The 15,456-nt window shown below is 33.0% G+C and overlaps 1 protein-coding gene across 1 annotated transcript in view; it reads right to left on the bottom strand.

Annotated features, from left to right (window-relative positions):
* Positions 1-8,557: 8,557 nt before the first annotated feature.
* LOC129231411 (melanotransferrin-like) overlaps positions 8,558-15,456 on the bottom strand; it is a 60,610-nt gene continuing 53,711 nt past the window's right edge. Inside the window, exons 9-10 of the mRNA XM_054865722.1 lie at positions 12,793-13,533; positions 8,558-9,787 (exon numbers count right to left, since the gene is read on the bottom strand). Of these exons, the coding sequence (XP_054721697.1) occupies positions 9,783-9,787; positions 12,793-13,533 (746 nt within the window). The 3' untranslated portion in view covers positions 8,558-9,782. The remainder of the gene's footprint in view (positions 9,788-12,792; positions 13,534-15,456) is intronic.

Raw genomic sequence — 15,456 nt, 5'->3', positions numbered from 1 at the left:
CCTGGATACGTATCTACATCTAAAAAAACTCCTCACAAGCGATTTGTTATTGTTCCGTCCCAGCAGGATCTTCGAAAGAAGTGTTTTTAAGTGTGTTTATTAATTAAAATTTGAAAATGAAAATTTGCACTGCATTTTAATTAAAAACTATGTCAAGTGAGAAATACAGTTTGAAATATATGTTCACAACTGTTCATAAATAAATGTTTAATAAGCATATGAGATATTTTTTAAAAAATGCAAGTAAACAAAGGAATTTAAACCCTGCATAATAAACTTAAATAGATGCATTACTATTACCATTTTAATAACAATGCAAAAATTATTAATACTTTCTTTTTAACATTCAAACTATCTTCAAATTTTAACTATTACAAATTGATAATTTAAAAATACATTTTCAGTTTATCACCAGAAGCGTTTCTATATATACAAGACCTTTCTCACATGCAAAAATTTACTTATTTTATGAAATGAACACCATTTTCAAATTTATTATTTTTATCAAAAGAGCAAAAAAATATATTTTTCCTTTTTTTGCTAAGTTGCACAAAAACTCAAGGATAATTAACATGTATTAATGGATTTAAAACAATTTTCCAAACAAAAAAAAAAAGCGCAGATCAACTTTTATTGCCAACAAAGCGAAAAATTTTCATGCAAAAACTGCTCTAAAACTTAGTACTGGAATCACTTGCAGTAGGGTTGTTACAAAATGCGCGCCTCATTAAAAGCCGCCAAGTAAGAACTGGAATGACATTGTAATTTATTATACTCTTACATTGTAATTTATATATTCAGATAAAAAAACCATCGACACACAAATGGAAATGATCAATCTTGATAAGGGAAACTAATGCGAATAATAATGCAAACATAGACGGATATGTACGTACAATTTTAAAGAATAACAATGGTGAAACTTTGTTGTTTCACTCCCCGTACTTCTAGGACATTAAATCTCTCGTCCTTTCGAAAAAAGTCAAACACCATGAATGACTTTACTTGAGGAAGGTTATTGGACTGACCTTTCGTGAATCCTAGCTCCATGATGGAAAAAATGCTGGTTAAAGGCTTTAAAAAGGCTGAAAAAGACAGTGCTATTCACCCCCTGGTAGGCGGAACACGGCATGGAAATGGAGCTCTGATCGGAACAGGGAAATGACGTCAGCTGCTGACGTTTTAGGCCACACCTCTTTTTTGCGCATCGCTCTTTAAAAAATTCATAAAAAATCAATCGTTGGTTTTAAAAATCCGGCCATGGTGAATTTTTGTGTTTTGTAAGCCTGTCAACATTGTGAAAATAGTTAAAATTGGAATATTTGATAGGTTGTATGGTTTACATCGCTTTTTTTAGACACAAAAGTGCGTCCCGCCCTAAAATATTTTCTGATTTCGCCACTGCTTTGTTGTTCCGAGAATACCCCCCCCCCCCTCAGATCCTTTTTATTGTTGCACCCCCAAAATTTTCGGCCTAAATCCGCCTATGACACAAACGTAGATAAACTGAAAATTTTAACGAAATCGATCCGGTAGTTTCTGAATTTACCCCGTACATATACATTTGGATTTTGTGTTTTATTTATATAAAGAAGATACATTAATGCTAAATTATAGGCACACTTTTAATGTCATTCATAATCTTCAGTTAGATCGTAACTTCAATAAGATTACATAATCCGAAAATCCGGGAAGGTTTGTGACTGAAGATTTGTGATGAAACTTATATGCAACATATGGTGCTTCAAGATTTATTATATTTTTAAATTTATTTTTATTTCATCTTAGTTACTTATTTATTTATATTTATTTTTAGTTTTTTTTTTCAACCTAAACTTTTTTTCGGACGTCGAGCTCATGGAAGTGAAGCCGATACTTGGATTTTACATTGAAAGGTAAATGATAGTACATCAAAAAGTACAATCGAAAACAAACTGGAAAAAAAGAAAAAACAGTTCGTTTTGATGATTTTTTAAGTATTTTAGGGGGAACTACCAGCCTGAGGGTCCCTCCTTGCTACAAACGCTCATCTTTTTAAACTTTTCTTTTCTCTAGTCCCCCAGAAGAATGTTAACGATTAATATAATGCTCCCGCCCACTCCAAATAAGAATATTAGCTTAGAAAAAATGGGAGGGGACGATCTCCGGAACTCCAAAACGGGGTGGGTAATGGGGGGAAACAGTGGTCATATTTGCAGGTCTGGATCTATAAATTTTGAACCCTCTGCAATTAAATCTGCAGTACTGCTCCCCAGAGGCTAGCAGGTGTATATTTGCTACTTTAATAAGTCTGAGTGATATTTTTTTTTCTTTTTTTTTTTCAGTTCTTCGGGCCCCTTAAGGTCGTGCCCCCCCCCCCCCTTCCCAGAACTGTGGGGTCTGCGGGTACGCAGATCCGGGCCTGCATATTTGAATTCAAGGACTCATTTTAAAAAACGACATTTTATACAACATTTTAGAGAAACGACTGATACAATCGATATTGATGGTGTTGTTACAGAATTTCCGTTGATGAAAAGTAGAAAATTAAAATTTTAGGTTAAGAAGAAAAAATATTTTTAAGTATAAAAGAAATGTATCGATCAGGTAATTTATACTCATATTCTTTTTTCCTTCTTCTTCTTTTCAGTAAAAGGTTTAAGAAATACTACCAGTATACACAGTTTTAGATGATGTTTTTATCTAGGGAAAATATTCTCTCTCATAATGCAATAATTTTTGAAAAATATTTATTAGAATTTTTCGATCAACAGTATTTCCTGTTGAAGTAAGATTATATTAAAATGTAAAATATGTTTCAGATAATAAAATCTTGTTTTCGTTCTGTAAAATATTAAGCATGTCGTTTTTTTGTTGTGTGTGGGGGGGAGGGGGCAGACAATGTAAGAGGGGTGGCAAATTAGATGCCTGCCCCGGGCGGCAGAAACCTACGCAACGCCGCTGTATGTATGTGTGTGTAGGGCATGGACGCCATCGACCAGGAGAAACAGATTCCAGGAGGCAGTGCTCGGAGTCGTGTCTGCAGGAGGCCGGTAGGCGGTGGTGCTGGTGTCCCTAGTTCAAGCTGAAAAAGGCACGGACATCAAAAACGGTCAAAAGTGAGAACAATAAGCAATCGTGATTGCTCAAAAAAAAAAAAAAAAAAATTTGAATTCTGAAATTTTGAATTCAAATTATGTTTTTCGCAATCACAAGTTGCGACAGGTCCCTACTCATTGGTTACAACTCTACTCACTTGTTTCTAGAACACGGCTCCTGTCCTTCCAAGCCTACCTCTCCTCTTGAACGGAAACGTGTGTACTAGTTGTGTATGTGTAGGCTTTTGCGTGTGCGCACACCTGTGTGTATGAACGTTGGCGTGTGTATGTGTGCAAAGGCCCATGTGTGTATGTGTGTGAGTGCGTATGTGTATGAGCGTGTATGTGTGTGGGACATGGACGCTACAGACCAGGAGCAGCTACCGGAGGACCGAGTCGCGCCTGCAGTTGACGGTGGGGGGAAAAAGGCACGGACACCAAAGACGGTCAAATGAGAACAATAAGCAATCGTGATTGCTCAAAAAAAAAAAAAAAAAAAAAAACCCCGTTGATTTGAACGAAGAAATTGTTTTAACAAAATCATTGATTAAAAAATAATAAAAACTAACCTGGAAACATTTCTTTGAAAAATGTTGCTTGAACTCGCAAAAATTTTTTTTTCAGAATTTTTTTTTTGACAAAATGCTATGACTTAGAAAAATTTCACGAATCCCAAATATGTGCTAAGCCAATTACTGTGATGAAATTTAACATGATCTGTGCAAAAGAGTTTGAAAGAGTTGAAGAGAGTTTGAAGAGTTGTTTATCCCTATTTCAGTTTTAGGGGGGGGGGGGACCAACTTACCTCAGTTGCCCACTTCCTCCAACCAACCCTAATCTACAAATATTTCAAGATTTAAAAAAATCTGAACGAAAAAATCCGAGTTTTTTCATTCAAAAAGAAAATTAAAAAATCACAAACCCTGATGTTAAGTAGTCATTTCTAACAACCTTTATCATGGATTGCTAGGGATGGCCTGCATCTGAGCTCTACGGGGGTCAAAATGGTTAGTGGTTTGGTTTTAGAGGATTCAGAATCAAAAAACTAAGTTGGAATGGGGGGCATGCTTTAAGGAGCAGAATTCGAATGGGTACTAACTACTGGGATTTTAGTAGAAAGGGAAATAGGGTGGCTAGTAAGAGAAAAGATTTTAACAGTTGGGGTTCAATTAATCGCGCAGCATTAAATAAAGGTAAGATGGGCTTACTTAAGGTTTTTTATACAAATGCTCGTAGTATTAGGAACAAGATGGAAGAATTGAAAAGCATAACAATAGACGAGAGGTTGGATATTATTGGAGTTACCGAGACATGGGCTACAGAAAGTGATGATGATTTATTATCTATTGCTGGGTATAATTTGTTTAGACAAGATAGAGTAGGTAAAAGAGGTGGTGGGGTTTTATTTTATGTCAGAGACACTTTAACTTGCAATGAATTGGTAATTAATGATAAACCTAATGAGATTGATATGATTTGGCTGGAGTTGATGAGCAATAAGGGCAATAAACTACGTTTAGGGAACATTTATAGGCCACCCAACTTAAGCCAGAGTCAAGATGAACAGATGTTTAGTATTATTAGTGACATTTCAAGCAAGGGGTCAGTCATTATAATAGGAGATTTTAATTTTCCAGGAATTGATTGGAATAATTTTTACCATAGTAATAGCAGAGAAGAGGAATTTTTGAAAGTAATTGGTGACTGTTTTTTAGATCAAATTGTAACTCAGGGTACTCGACAGGACATGATTTTGGATCTAGTTTTCAGTGATATGGAAGGTTCTGTTCAGGGGTTATGTGTAGGGGAACACATTGGAGACAGTGACCACAACAGTATTAGGTTTGGGATTGAATTTGATACGCACAAAGTAGAGAATTTTAGGTTTGTACCCAATTTCAGAAATACTGATTTTGTGGCACTTAGGCAGAGTTTGAAAGCAGTTTTTTCTTCTGGATTGGACAATAGCGAGGTGAATCTTCAGTGGGCAGAGTTTAAGGAAAAGCTAGCGAAAACGGTTGGGGATCATATTTCTTTTAGGAGAAAGGATGTTAACACTAAAATTTGGCCAATGTGGTTCTCCAGGGAAACTAAAGACGCTCTAAATTACAAGCAAGCAGCTTTTCATAGGTTTAGAGAAACTGGTCACAGTGCAGATAGGCTCCAATATTGTAAGGCAAGGCGTAAATTTAAGCATTTGGTACGGATTCAGAAAAGAGAGTTGGAGCAAAGACTGGCAGATAACATAAACAGGAATCCCAAAAGGTTTTTTGCATACGCTAATTCGGGGAAAGTTCGAAATAGTCATATTGGGCCACTGGTTGATGAGCACAGAATTTTAATTCAGGACGATAGTGATATTGCTAATGTTCTTAATAACTTTTTTCGAGTGTTTTTAATGATAACTGTATCTCAACAGTTGACACCAGCCCCGTTTTGATTTTAGAGTCTTGTACTTGCACTTAACATTTCAGGCAAAAATCATAGAACACAGTCTGAGGCGTAAATATACGAAATGGCTTTTTTCTCCCGAAAAGTAAACTACATATTGCTGGCGATCAGCGCAAAGCAGCTAATAATTTTTTTGCTAATTTTTTGTACTCCAGATTGTCTGTATACTGCCCATACACGCCCAGTTCTCATCATGCAGAGCAGTACGAGGCAAAGAGCTAAATAATACTTCCTATGTAAAGCTCAATTCTTCAAAAATCTTTCTTTTCCACTCATAAATCCAGACAGTTTGTTTCTGTTTCTCAGCCATTTGCAAATCTGGCAGAAGCTGGAATCGCGGGAAGCGATTATACTCTTTTATGCTTTTATGGTGGTTACTCAATGTACACTGCGAAACGAATAATAGAAAAAAGCTTCCGCACCGGGAAAGACCCCGGATGAAATGCAGGTACAATTATTAGTTAGTTTAGTTTAAGCTAGCAACTTGCTTTGTTCGGGACAACTGTTGCCGCCGAGAGATAAGTATAGACCCGGGGGTACATTTTCACTTTTGCACTTCATAAGTCATGGAAGGTGGAAGGTACAGAACGTAATAAAGTGCTGCACAAATCCTTTTTAGGGAAACCAGGTGTTCTTTAATGTCTTTCTTGATGAGCTCCGGTAATTTATAAACCTAAGTCTATGAGATATACTTCAGCCTGTACAAGCTAAACATGAAAATGATCAATGGAAAATGCTATATTTTCATTTCTGCTTGCCATTCCGAATTTTTTATCCCTCCTTCCGAATTCTCATCCAAATATTAAAACCGTTATTTGCTTGCATTTGACCAAAGAAGTAACACTACTGTTATTTTGATATTTAGACCTACTTGTACTTTGCAAGTATTAATAGCTGTTTAAATAAAATAAATGTTCCTCCTCTAAGGCTTATAAGACTCTTTCCATTGATTTCGAATTTTTAAAGCGTTTATGTACTATAACAACTCCCATTAGAAATAAATGGAAAAGAAAGGAAGAATTTTTTGAAATTCTTGCTTTTCCCCCCCAGAAAATGTTTAAGGCTACTCAATTAATCACACCATGCACGGAATTAGGAATATAATGTTAGGCTCTCTCTCTCTTTCACAACCTGTTTTTAAAAGTTTCACATTTTAATTTTATGTTAATTAAATGGAAAATAAATAAAGAAACGAATACTTAGTAGTGTTCTTATTTTAAAATCATTTTTAAAAACATCAATATCGTTTTTTCAAAAATAGAATTAGGAAAGTTTTGGTTGAAAATAGACTGACTTCAAACATAGGACAGCCATATGACTTCAAATAACCATTGTTGCAGTAAGAACTTCAGGTAACAATGAATAAAGATTAATCATTCACAAATTTAAAAAAAAATCTTTACACCTATTAATTTTAACTGCACCAATAAAGTTTTCAATTGCTTTGCATTTATAGTTTTATCATCCGTCTTTTCATTTACGTTAAAAAGCGCCCTGTGATTCAGTTACAAGCTGCGTAAAATCTTTTACTTCTTTTTTTTAGTTCAGTTTTAACAAGAATAAATGATGCGTCATACAAATTCAGTGTATAGTGCAGCTCTGGTTAGTTGAGCTGTGATCTTGACTATCTTTACCTGTTTTAGGAGAGTTTGGTGCAAAATAGACATGTTATTGGCTCGGATTTTGGTTGAAATATTTTCGAAAAACTACTAAGAAAGTTTCTCTACTCAATTTAGCGCCAACTACCCCTCCCTATTTTCCGAAACAGAGGTAAACATTGTCAGAGTCGGAGCTAAACTTCTCAGAGCCGCACAATACATCACGATGCCATTCAAACTTCTCTGTCACAGGTGAAATCGGGAAGATAACAACAAACACTTTAGAATAAGCTCATAACAAAGCAACATCAACAGACAGCCCTGAAAGCTACACGGTTTCGGTTGGGAGACATCAAATACAAAACTTTGGTGATATCGTGACCATCTGTATGAATATCCAGATAATACTAAATCTAGTTAGGATGTAAAAATACCACTAATTATTTGTTTAAATAAGAGCTGTAATTTAAAAGCAAATCAATATTTTAGTTTAGATTTTTTTTTCTGTATGTCTTTTTTCTGTAAGTGCTACTGCTGTAAAAAAAAAAAAAAAAAAAACCAAGAACTTGAGTCCTGGTCAGCCTCGCACCCGCCCCCCTAGATTCGCCACTGATTTGATTACAATGTCATGTTTCCCAACCATTTTTCTCCATTTTTTTTGCATTATTATTTTTTTTTATGAAACTATTGTCCCAGAGCTAGGTTCCTATATATTATAACTGAATAAAGAATTTTCACACAAATTTTTGGAACAAATCGGACAATAACTTTTTGAGCTAGAACGTTTACTAGTTGAAAAAAAAAGTTGTTTCAAGAAAAATGCGTTTGAGAAAAGAAAAGTATTGGAACTAATAACAGGTATCTGAATTTTACGTTGAAATTTCGGCAACATATTTTTGAATGGTTTTCTTAATATTTTATGACAAAAAGAATAGTGGATTTTTTAACCAGTCTCAATTGGGTTTCGATCCTTTAAGTGTTTTTAATCATGATCAGATCCAGATCCCTAGTGCAGCCAGAATTAACCTTCTCCTGACAGTTCTTACATGTATATAGATTAACATACTAGGATTAGTACTGAAGTTACTCCCTCCTTGCTGGCTCAGATTAATTACAAGCCTCTCGCTTTCAATGAAAAATTGAAAATTGTGTCGTGGCCGATCTCTCCACCTGTGGATATGTGCATGTATACATCATCTTCTTCTGTAAAAACTGAATTTTTAGCGAGTAAACATAGGTACATACTATTCAACTTATGAAATACTTAAAAAGTAAAAAATAAAAGTATAATTTACCTCTACAAATAATAAGAAATTTGTAATAATTAAGCAACACTATAAGGAAACGCTATTTTTGTTATTTATAACACTTGAATGTTTTCTGGGGGAAAAAAAAGCACAAACAAGAATATTAAAATAACTCAGAATCAAAGAAAATATATATATTTTTTTTATTATGGACGGATATTCAGAAGTACAACAACTAATACATTTTTTAGTGAGAAAAACAATGAAGAATAATCAATCAGAATATATTAATAAAACATACAGTTGTAAAACGGAACAAAGAAAATAAAAATTTCATATCAAGTTGAACCAAGTAAAAATACTGGAATGCTGTTCAATTAACTAACATATAACAAAAAAGTATAACAAATACAGTAGGTTACTGCCCAAAGCACGGGCTAAGGCAGGAATACACAAAAAAAAAAAAAAAAAAAGATGCAAAAATACATTTTTATATAAATAACAACACAATTATTCAAATTCTGCCAAAAATTTCTTTTGCAAAATTTTAGGAGAAAATACAGGGTTGCGAACTGTTTTCCACTTTCATCATTTTAATAATTATCTTTAACAATCAAATAGACAACAATTTGCATAGAATTTTTTTAAAGGGTTGGTTATACTTAAATACATGAAATGTAACATTTTATTGGTAATAGGATTTAACCATAGAAATATTTTATTCCTTTATTGTTATTATAATTACTATTATTTGCTGAGGTATGAAGAATATAGCTTTGAAAGAAACATTTAAAAAGAGCTACATTATCTTTCATAAAAGTACCACAGTTTATTTTATATAAGCTCCAGTATTAACTCTGTATTTCATTTACATCGATAAAAACCTCATTGGACGGAATGTAAAAAATGGTGTAAGAAATTCAATCTTACACACAAAGTGCAAAAAGCACATTAAAATATAAAAAGTTTTTTAAAAAAAACAATATTTTGAGATTCTAGAACGTCATTACTATAAAATATATAAGTGTTTTCTAAACCCCTAAAATGAAAATAAGAAAATACTAAGCAAAAAATTTGCATAATACAAAAGTATTTTGAGAAGAAACAAAAAACTATAGCATTGTACCAAATAACACATGGAAGACAATTTTGAAACACAAGCTTAAAAAAATAAAATGATACAAACATATAAAATTGGAATAAGGCCTAAGAAAAAACACCATTATGCTAAATGAATGAGACAACAAAACTAAAAATAAAATAAATAAAAATTTCAATAATGATATATAAAATATAAAACAGTCATAACAACTCATTACTGAAAGCATATAGATTGCATTCACTTTAAGCTTCCTGATTTCCTTTTTACTGTAGAAAACTAAAGAATACTTCTGTACTGATTTATCAGCCTATTCTGAAAGAAACATTTTTATCACTAGGAGTAAAACAAGTTATCAACTTCAGGTTACTAAATTTTAAAATAAAATAATTAAAAACCAAACTTATAGCATAAATAAAGATAAGTTTTTTAGAATTTTGTTGTACAGGGTGGCCAGAGTTATTGTGTGCATTTTATGCTTTAATAAAGAATGAACAAATTGCGGCCATACATGTTTCCTTTTTTATTGGAAAGACAGCACAAAGCAGCTTTTCAACACAGTTTTAAATATTATAAATTTCCACATGTACTCTGATAGTGCCACACGAAATACCAAGCCAAAATTCAATTTCACGAAAAGTGTTTTGCAGTATTTTAGCAGGTATTCCTCTAAAGACTTGAATAATTCATTGATTTTGCTTATTAATAACCCAAACTGGAGTAGGGTACATTCGGTTACAACAGATTTGCTTTCATGAAACCATGAAACATATATTACTTTTCCCTGTACTGTATCCATTTGCAGACTGACTCCCTCCCCCCAAAAAAAAGCTGTCTTGCTATGTACCGGCTTTTGTGAAAGATCTTTAATGTGCAAAATTGCATTGTATTAAACTGTTTTATGTTGTCTTTCCAATCAAAAAAGAAATACTTATGTACCTCAGCTTGTTCAAATGTGCTCAATATTTTTGGCCTACTCTGTATGTTGCTGCTGCCAAAGTACAGATTTAGAATTATGAAAACAATAGGAAAAAAATTGAGGAGTATACACTCATTATAACAACATGACATGGAAATTTAGTAATACACAGAAATGAATGACTTTAACTATGGCTCTCAAAGAGTTTTAAATTTTGAGATCTTTAAAATGGGAAATAAAATTTATTTTACTTTTGGTTTTAAACATCTCATTCATAAAATGGTTTCATATTCAGAGAAAATAGTCAAGTTTACCCTCAATTTGAAAATGAAATGGTTAAAAAGTTTGAAATAAAATAATTCCTGTTTTTCAATCATTGACAAGTCTTAAAAACAATGACTACCAGCATTGTGGATGCATGTGCACCCAAATTTCTACAAAATTAGAGACATATATCCATTTATGTACATGTATGTGCGTGTGTATGTAAGTGCATACAAGGGGAAACCAAAAATAATCAAAATGGTCCTGTGTTGGGAGGAACTACTGTACTAAAAGTTTTTCCCGCTTAAGTGAGCAGAGAACATATTATTGGCATTACACTGCACCCAATGGTTTTCCCCCAAAGGTTTTCTCCAGTTAGGAGCTTTCTTCTCCTAAAAGTGCTTTCTGGTGAGCTCCTTTTTTTATAGTGGCAGATTTCCGTCAATATCACGCAGTAGCAACATTATATTTCTTGTTCGAGAAAAATGCTCTATAGACTGTTGAGATGTTAGTCTGCTTATCAGAGCAGTACTTTGGCAAAAATTGAAGCGTAAGAGTGGGCATCTTGGTTCCAAGGAAAAAAAGAGGAAGAAATGTGTGTGTGTGTGTGGGGGGGGGGGGAGGATTTTCCACTCATGATAGTCCTTGCTCTGTAGGAACTGAGAGAAAAGTACCAAAACTGAATTAGAGCAGTTCTGCTCTTCGACCCACAATGAAACATTGAAGAGCTGAACATTTTTTATGTTATCTTGGAGCTCAGTTAAGCAGCCTACATCAGAAGATTTGAAGGTGAGAAGCTTTCCTCAAAGTTTGAGACTAAAAACCAATTTTTAGCAAAACAGCCAAATACTTCTGCCTTATAAACTGTACTCAGTGGACCTTGCCACGAACAAGTTCATTTGTTTCCTTGAATAAACAGGTACATGAAAGGATGTATCACAAAAGTAGAGAAACAATGAGAGACATGAAGTCAGCCATCAAAACAAGTGAGCTTTTAAACTGGCATTAATATCATGTATTAAAAAAATGCGCTGAGTGACAGTGATATGACAGTACTTTGAAGATGAGGTTATTTAAAGAAAATTTAATACATGTTTTATGAAAACATTGTAGTTATTTTTAGGTACTCCTTTGTAAACCAGAAAAACAAGAATATTAGATTTAAAGCACAAAAATGAGGAATTCAGTATAACAATCACTCCATCAATATTTACACAAAATACATCTTATCTTCTTTAAACTGTGTCATAAACAATGGTTGTATAAAATTATCATTAAAATTTCAAAATATCTTACAGGAATATAAAAGAAAATATCTTGGAATAAAAAACTTTCTTTGTACAGTAGTCTAAAAAAGATGAACAAGGAGAAAAATATCCACATTTTTCTAAGCAGTAAAAGTTCTATATATATCTCATAAATTTGTTTATCAATTACGTAAACAACTACCTTTTCTGGTATAAATGAAGAAAAAAAATCACTTTCCGTTATTTTTATTTTATTTGTCAGAAAATATTGTAACTTCAAACAAACATAACATTTAATACTAGCTTGTGAGTAAAAGTAAAAATATTCAATGCTGAACTTATATGAACCATTTCAGTGATTACGCTTTCAGCCTCTGTAACAGCAAAACCATACAAATACAAATGATGCACATCAAAAGTCATGGTAGTTCATCTCATTATACTATAGCTCACTGTTTTTTAGCAGTTTTTATTATCTAGCTCTGAATATTGTACCAAATACATTCATAACTTTATGACAAAAAAAAGAAGAAAAACATGCATCTTCTGTGGGCTGGATTTCAAAAATCAAAGAAATTCAAGCATCTCATTAAAGGACGGATGATTTACATCGAAGAGATGAGTTTTTCAAAACTAGAAGTTGTATTTTGTTTGCAGATAAACATGAAACATTTAACGCAAACAAGCAGCATTTCCCTGCCACATAACAATATTATTAACCTTGCATCATGGAATGGTCTAGATGAGATTTTAAGATGAATGTAATGTAATGAATGCATAAATAAAACAATCTAACACAAATAAAACTCACGTATAAAGCTTAAAATTGCTGTAAAAAATATGCAGAAAAAACAATGTAAGTAATGTAGAAAATGATGCATATATATTACTTGATGAGGCTGTACAATCAACAATTTTGATTGCTTGCAAAAATTCACGGCCAAGATAGCTGCGATATTCCTGCTTTTCTTGAGGTACAATTTTCAACTGCTGTGTTGCATCTTGGAATATCAAATCACTTGATTCCCCTTCAGAGACAAACATTTTGAATGTAAATTCTTCACTGTACTTTGATCCATAAAACTGCTGGGCATAAAGAAACAATGCAATATATGCATTTACATATTCTTTCGGTTTTGATCTATCAGTGACCATGGCATTTGAGGCAACTTTTCCCAAATTGCATTTTTCGTGTTTATCATATGCTGCTCTACTACCATCACGGCACAAAAGCTCAAAATCATCAGGCATCATTGGGCGAGACCACCAATCTTTGTTTTTACCAGCAGTATTTTCCAATATAGTAGTATGTTTAACAAAAGCTATTTCACCACCCCCCTCAACTAGACATCGCAATGCCCCTGTATGGCCAAAAAATGGTTCTGAAGAAGATTTTGAGCAAAAATATGAGCTTGAACCATGGCAAAGATCACATAATGTGTTATACTGAGTTTCCCCTACAGTATATTCTCTTGATAAAGCACCCGGCACACAACTCTTTTGGAAAAATTCTGCCGCAGCATGAGCTGAATCACATCCATAAGATCGCATTCTCTCACTAGAAATAAGAAAACTCATTGGTATTACCCAACCAGCAGCCATTCCTATACCTGTATGACATGATCTCTTTCCTGAAAATTTAAAACAATTATTTATTAGTTGATGGTAAAAATTGATATAGATTATTATATCTCTCTCCACACACACACACACACACACAGGTATCACATACAAAATACACATTCAATCAACTATCTTGAATCTGCACAGCTTGGAATGAAACAATTTTCAAATTTCAGGTCACTGATTTGTTTACTCACCTTTCAATGGCCAGTTGCAAATTATCGACGATTATTAAACAAACAAAAAAATTTACATCGTGGAAAGGGGAGCACATGTGAACATGGTATGTTTTACAAGGATAACATCTTAAGCAAAAAATCTTGAAAAATTCTCAAGCAATGGCAGTACCAGTCCTACTTCTTGGCCAAACTTTTAGAGCAATCAGCCAGTTTATATTCTTGTGCTGACAGCTTGTTTGTTTTAACAGATGCTGTGTATGATGTAATTTTATCACTCCCTTCTTCATGTGAAAACACATTTTAAACTAATTAATAAGATAAATTTAATAATTGCAACCCACTATATGAACATTCAAGTAAATATATGGGAAAGTTCAATTATTATATTTAATTAAAAATTCTTTATTTTTGAAAATTAGTTCGAAGGTAGATGATGGGATACTTGTGACCACAATATGTAGGGGCTTATGTGAACAGTTCTTATATCCTCTCCCTAATATAAATATTGGTGTAGGGTTATTATAAGTGTTAAAAAAGGTTTACAAATTTTTTATTAATGATCATGATATTATCATTAATTAATTATTGATTGATTTTATTATTTTTTATTTTTTAAGTTCTCTTGTAAATAATTAGTTGGCCAACAACTTAGTGTGACATAATATTTACAAGGGGGAAAAATATTTTCTTAACTTACTATTACTAACTATTACTAAAAACCAAGGTTTAAAATAATTTTAAAATACATCATCATATTCTGTATGAAGCTTAAACACAATGTAACAAGAATAAACTTTAGATAATATTCTTCGTACTGTTTATTCCTGTCAATTTAGTGATTAGAACATGACACAAAACTTTAAAATTTGACAATTAGCAAAGTTATATAATTCGGAAAAATATTTTCTTATTGACAGTTACTGTACAATTTAAATTGACACAGTACAGGTTACAAACCCTTCAATGTAACTGGTATGTATGTATATGATTCATACTCAGGAGTTTTTTGTTGAAATATGATGCTTGATCTGCATTTTCCAGTCATGTTCATATGTGCTCCAGGCTTGTTCATATTTGCACCCCTATAGAGGCACACGCGAACAATTGAAGACATTATTTAAAAATTCCAGGGCAAAAGAAAAGACAAATCAATCTTCATGGGGATACTTTTAATCTGAGAAATTGATATTTTTTGAGGAATTAAGAAATGAAAAAAATTGTTCACATGTGCCCCTCTTTCCCCTACATATAAAAGATAAAAGCTATAATAATACCCATCAACGCTTTTAAAAAACTTATTTTACCCAATTTAATTAATGTCTTTTGTTGACACTGGCAATTTTTAGGCAGTTCTCTCTTTCTGTAGTTACCTACAGATTTTAAAATCTTTTTACTGTTACTATACAATAATATACAGTGATCTCTCGCTTATACGCGACCTCTGTTATACGCGTTTTTCACTTATGCGCGTTCTTCTCACGGGACCGGGCAGCGATATAGGAAAACAATGTTAACTCTTGTTCATTTATACGCGAAACCTAAAATGCACCTTTCACTTATGTGCGATAAAATTTTGTCAAGTTTTAGTTAAATCGCCTATTTACGCTTTGTTTATCGGAAGATTTGTACCCTTCTTGATGTCTCTTGGAATGCTTTCACACACCTTTATTCCAATGTTCAAAATGTTTTCAAGAATGCGTTTTTTTGCGCAAGTGTGCGATTGGGGGTGCAGTTAGTCTTGTGATTGACATC

The sequence above is a fragment of the Uloborus diversus genome, chromosome 10, assembly GCF_026930045.1.
Source record: "Uloborus diversus isolate 005 chromosome 10, Udiv.v.3.1, whole genome shotgun sequence".
NCBI classification, from domain to species: domain Eukaryota; kingdom Metazoa; phylum Arthropoda; class Arachnida; order Araneae; family Uloboridae; genus Uloborus; species Uloborus diversus.
The sequence above is the reverse complement of the archived record's forward strand: the minus strand, read 5'-3'. Positions and strand labels throughout refer to the sequence as shown.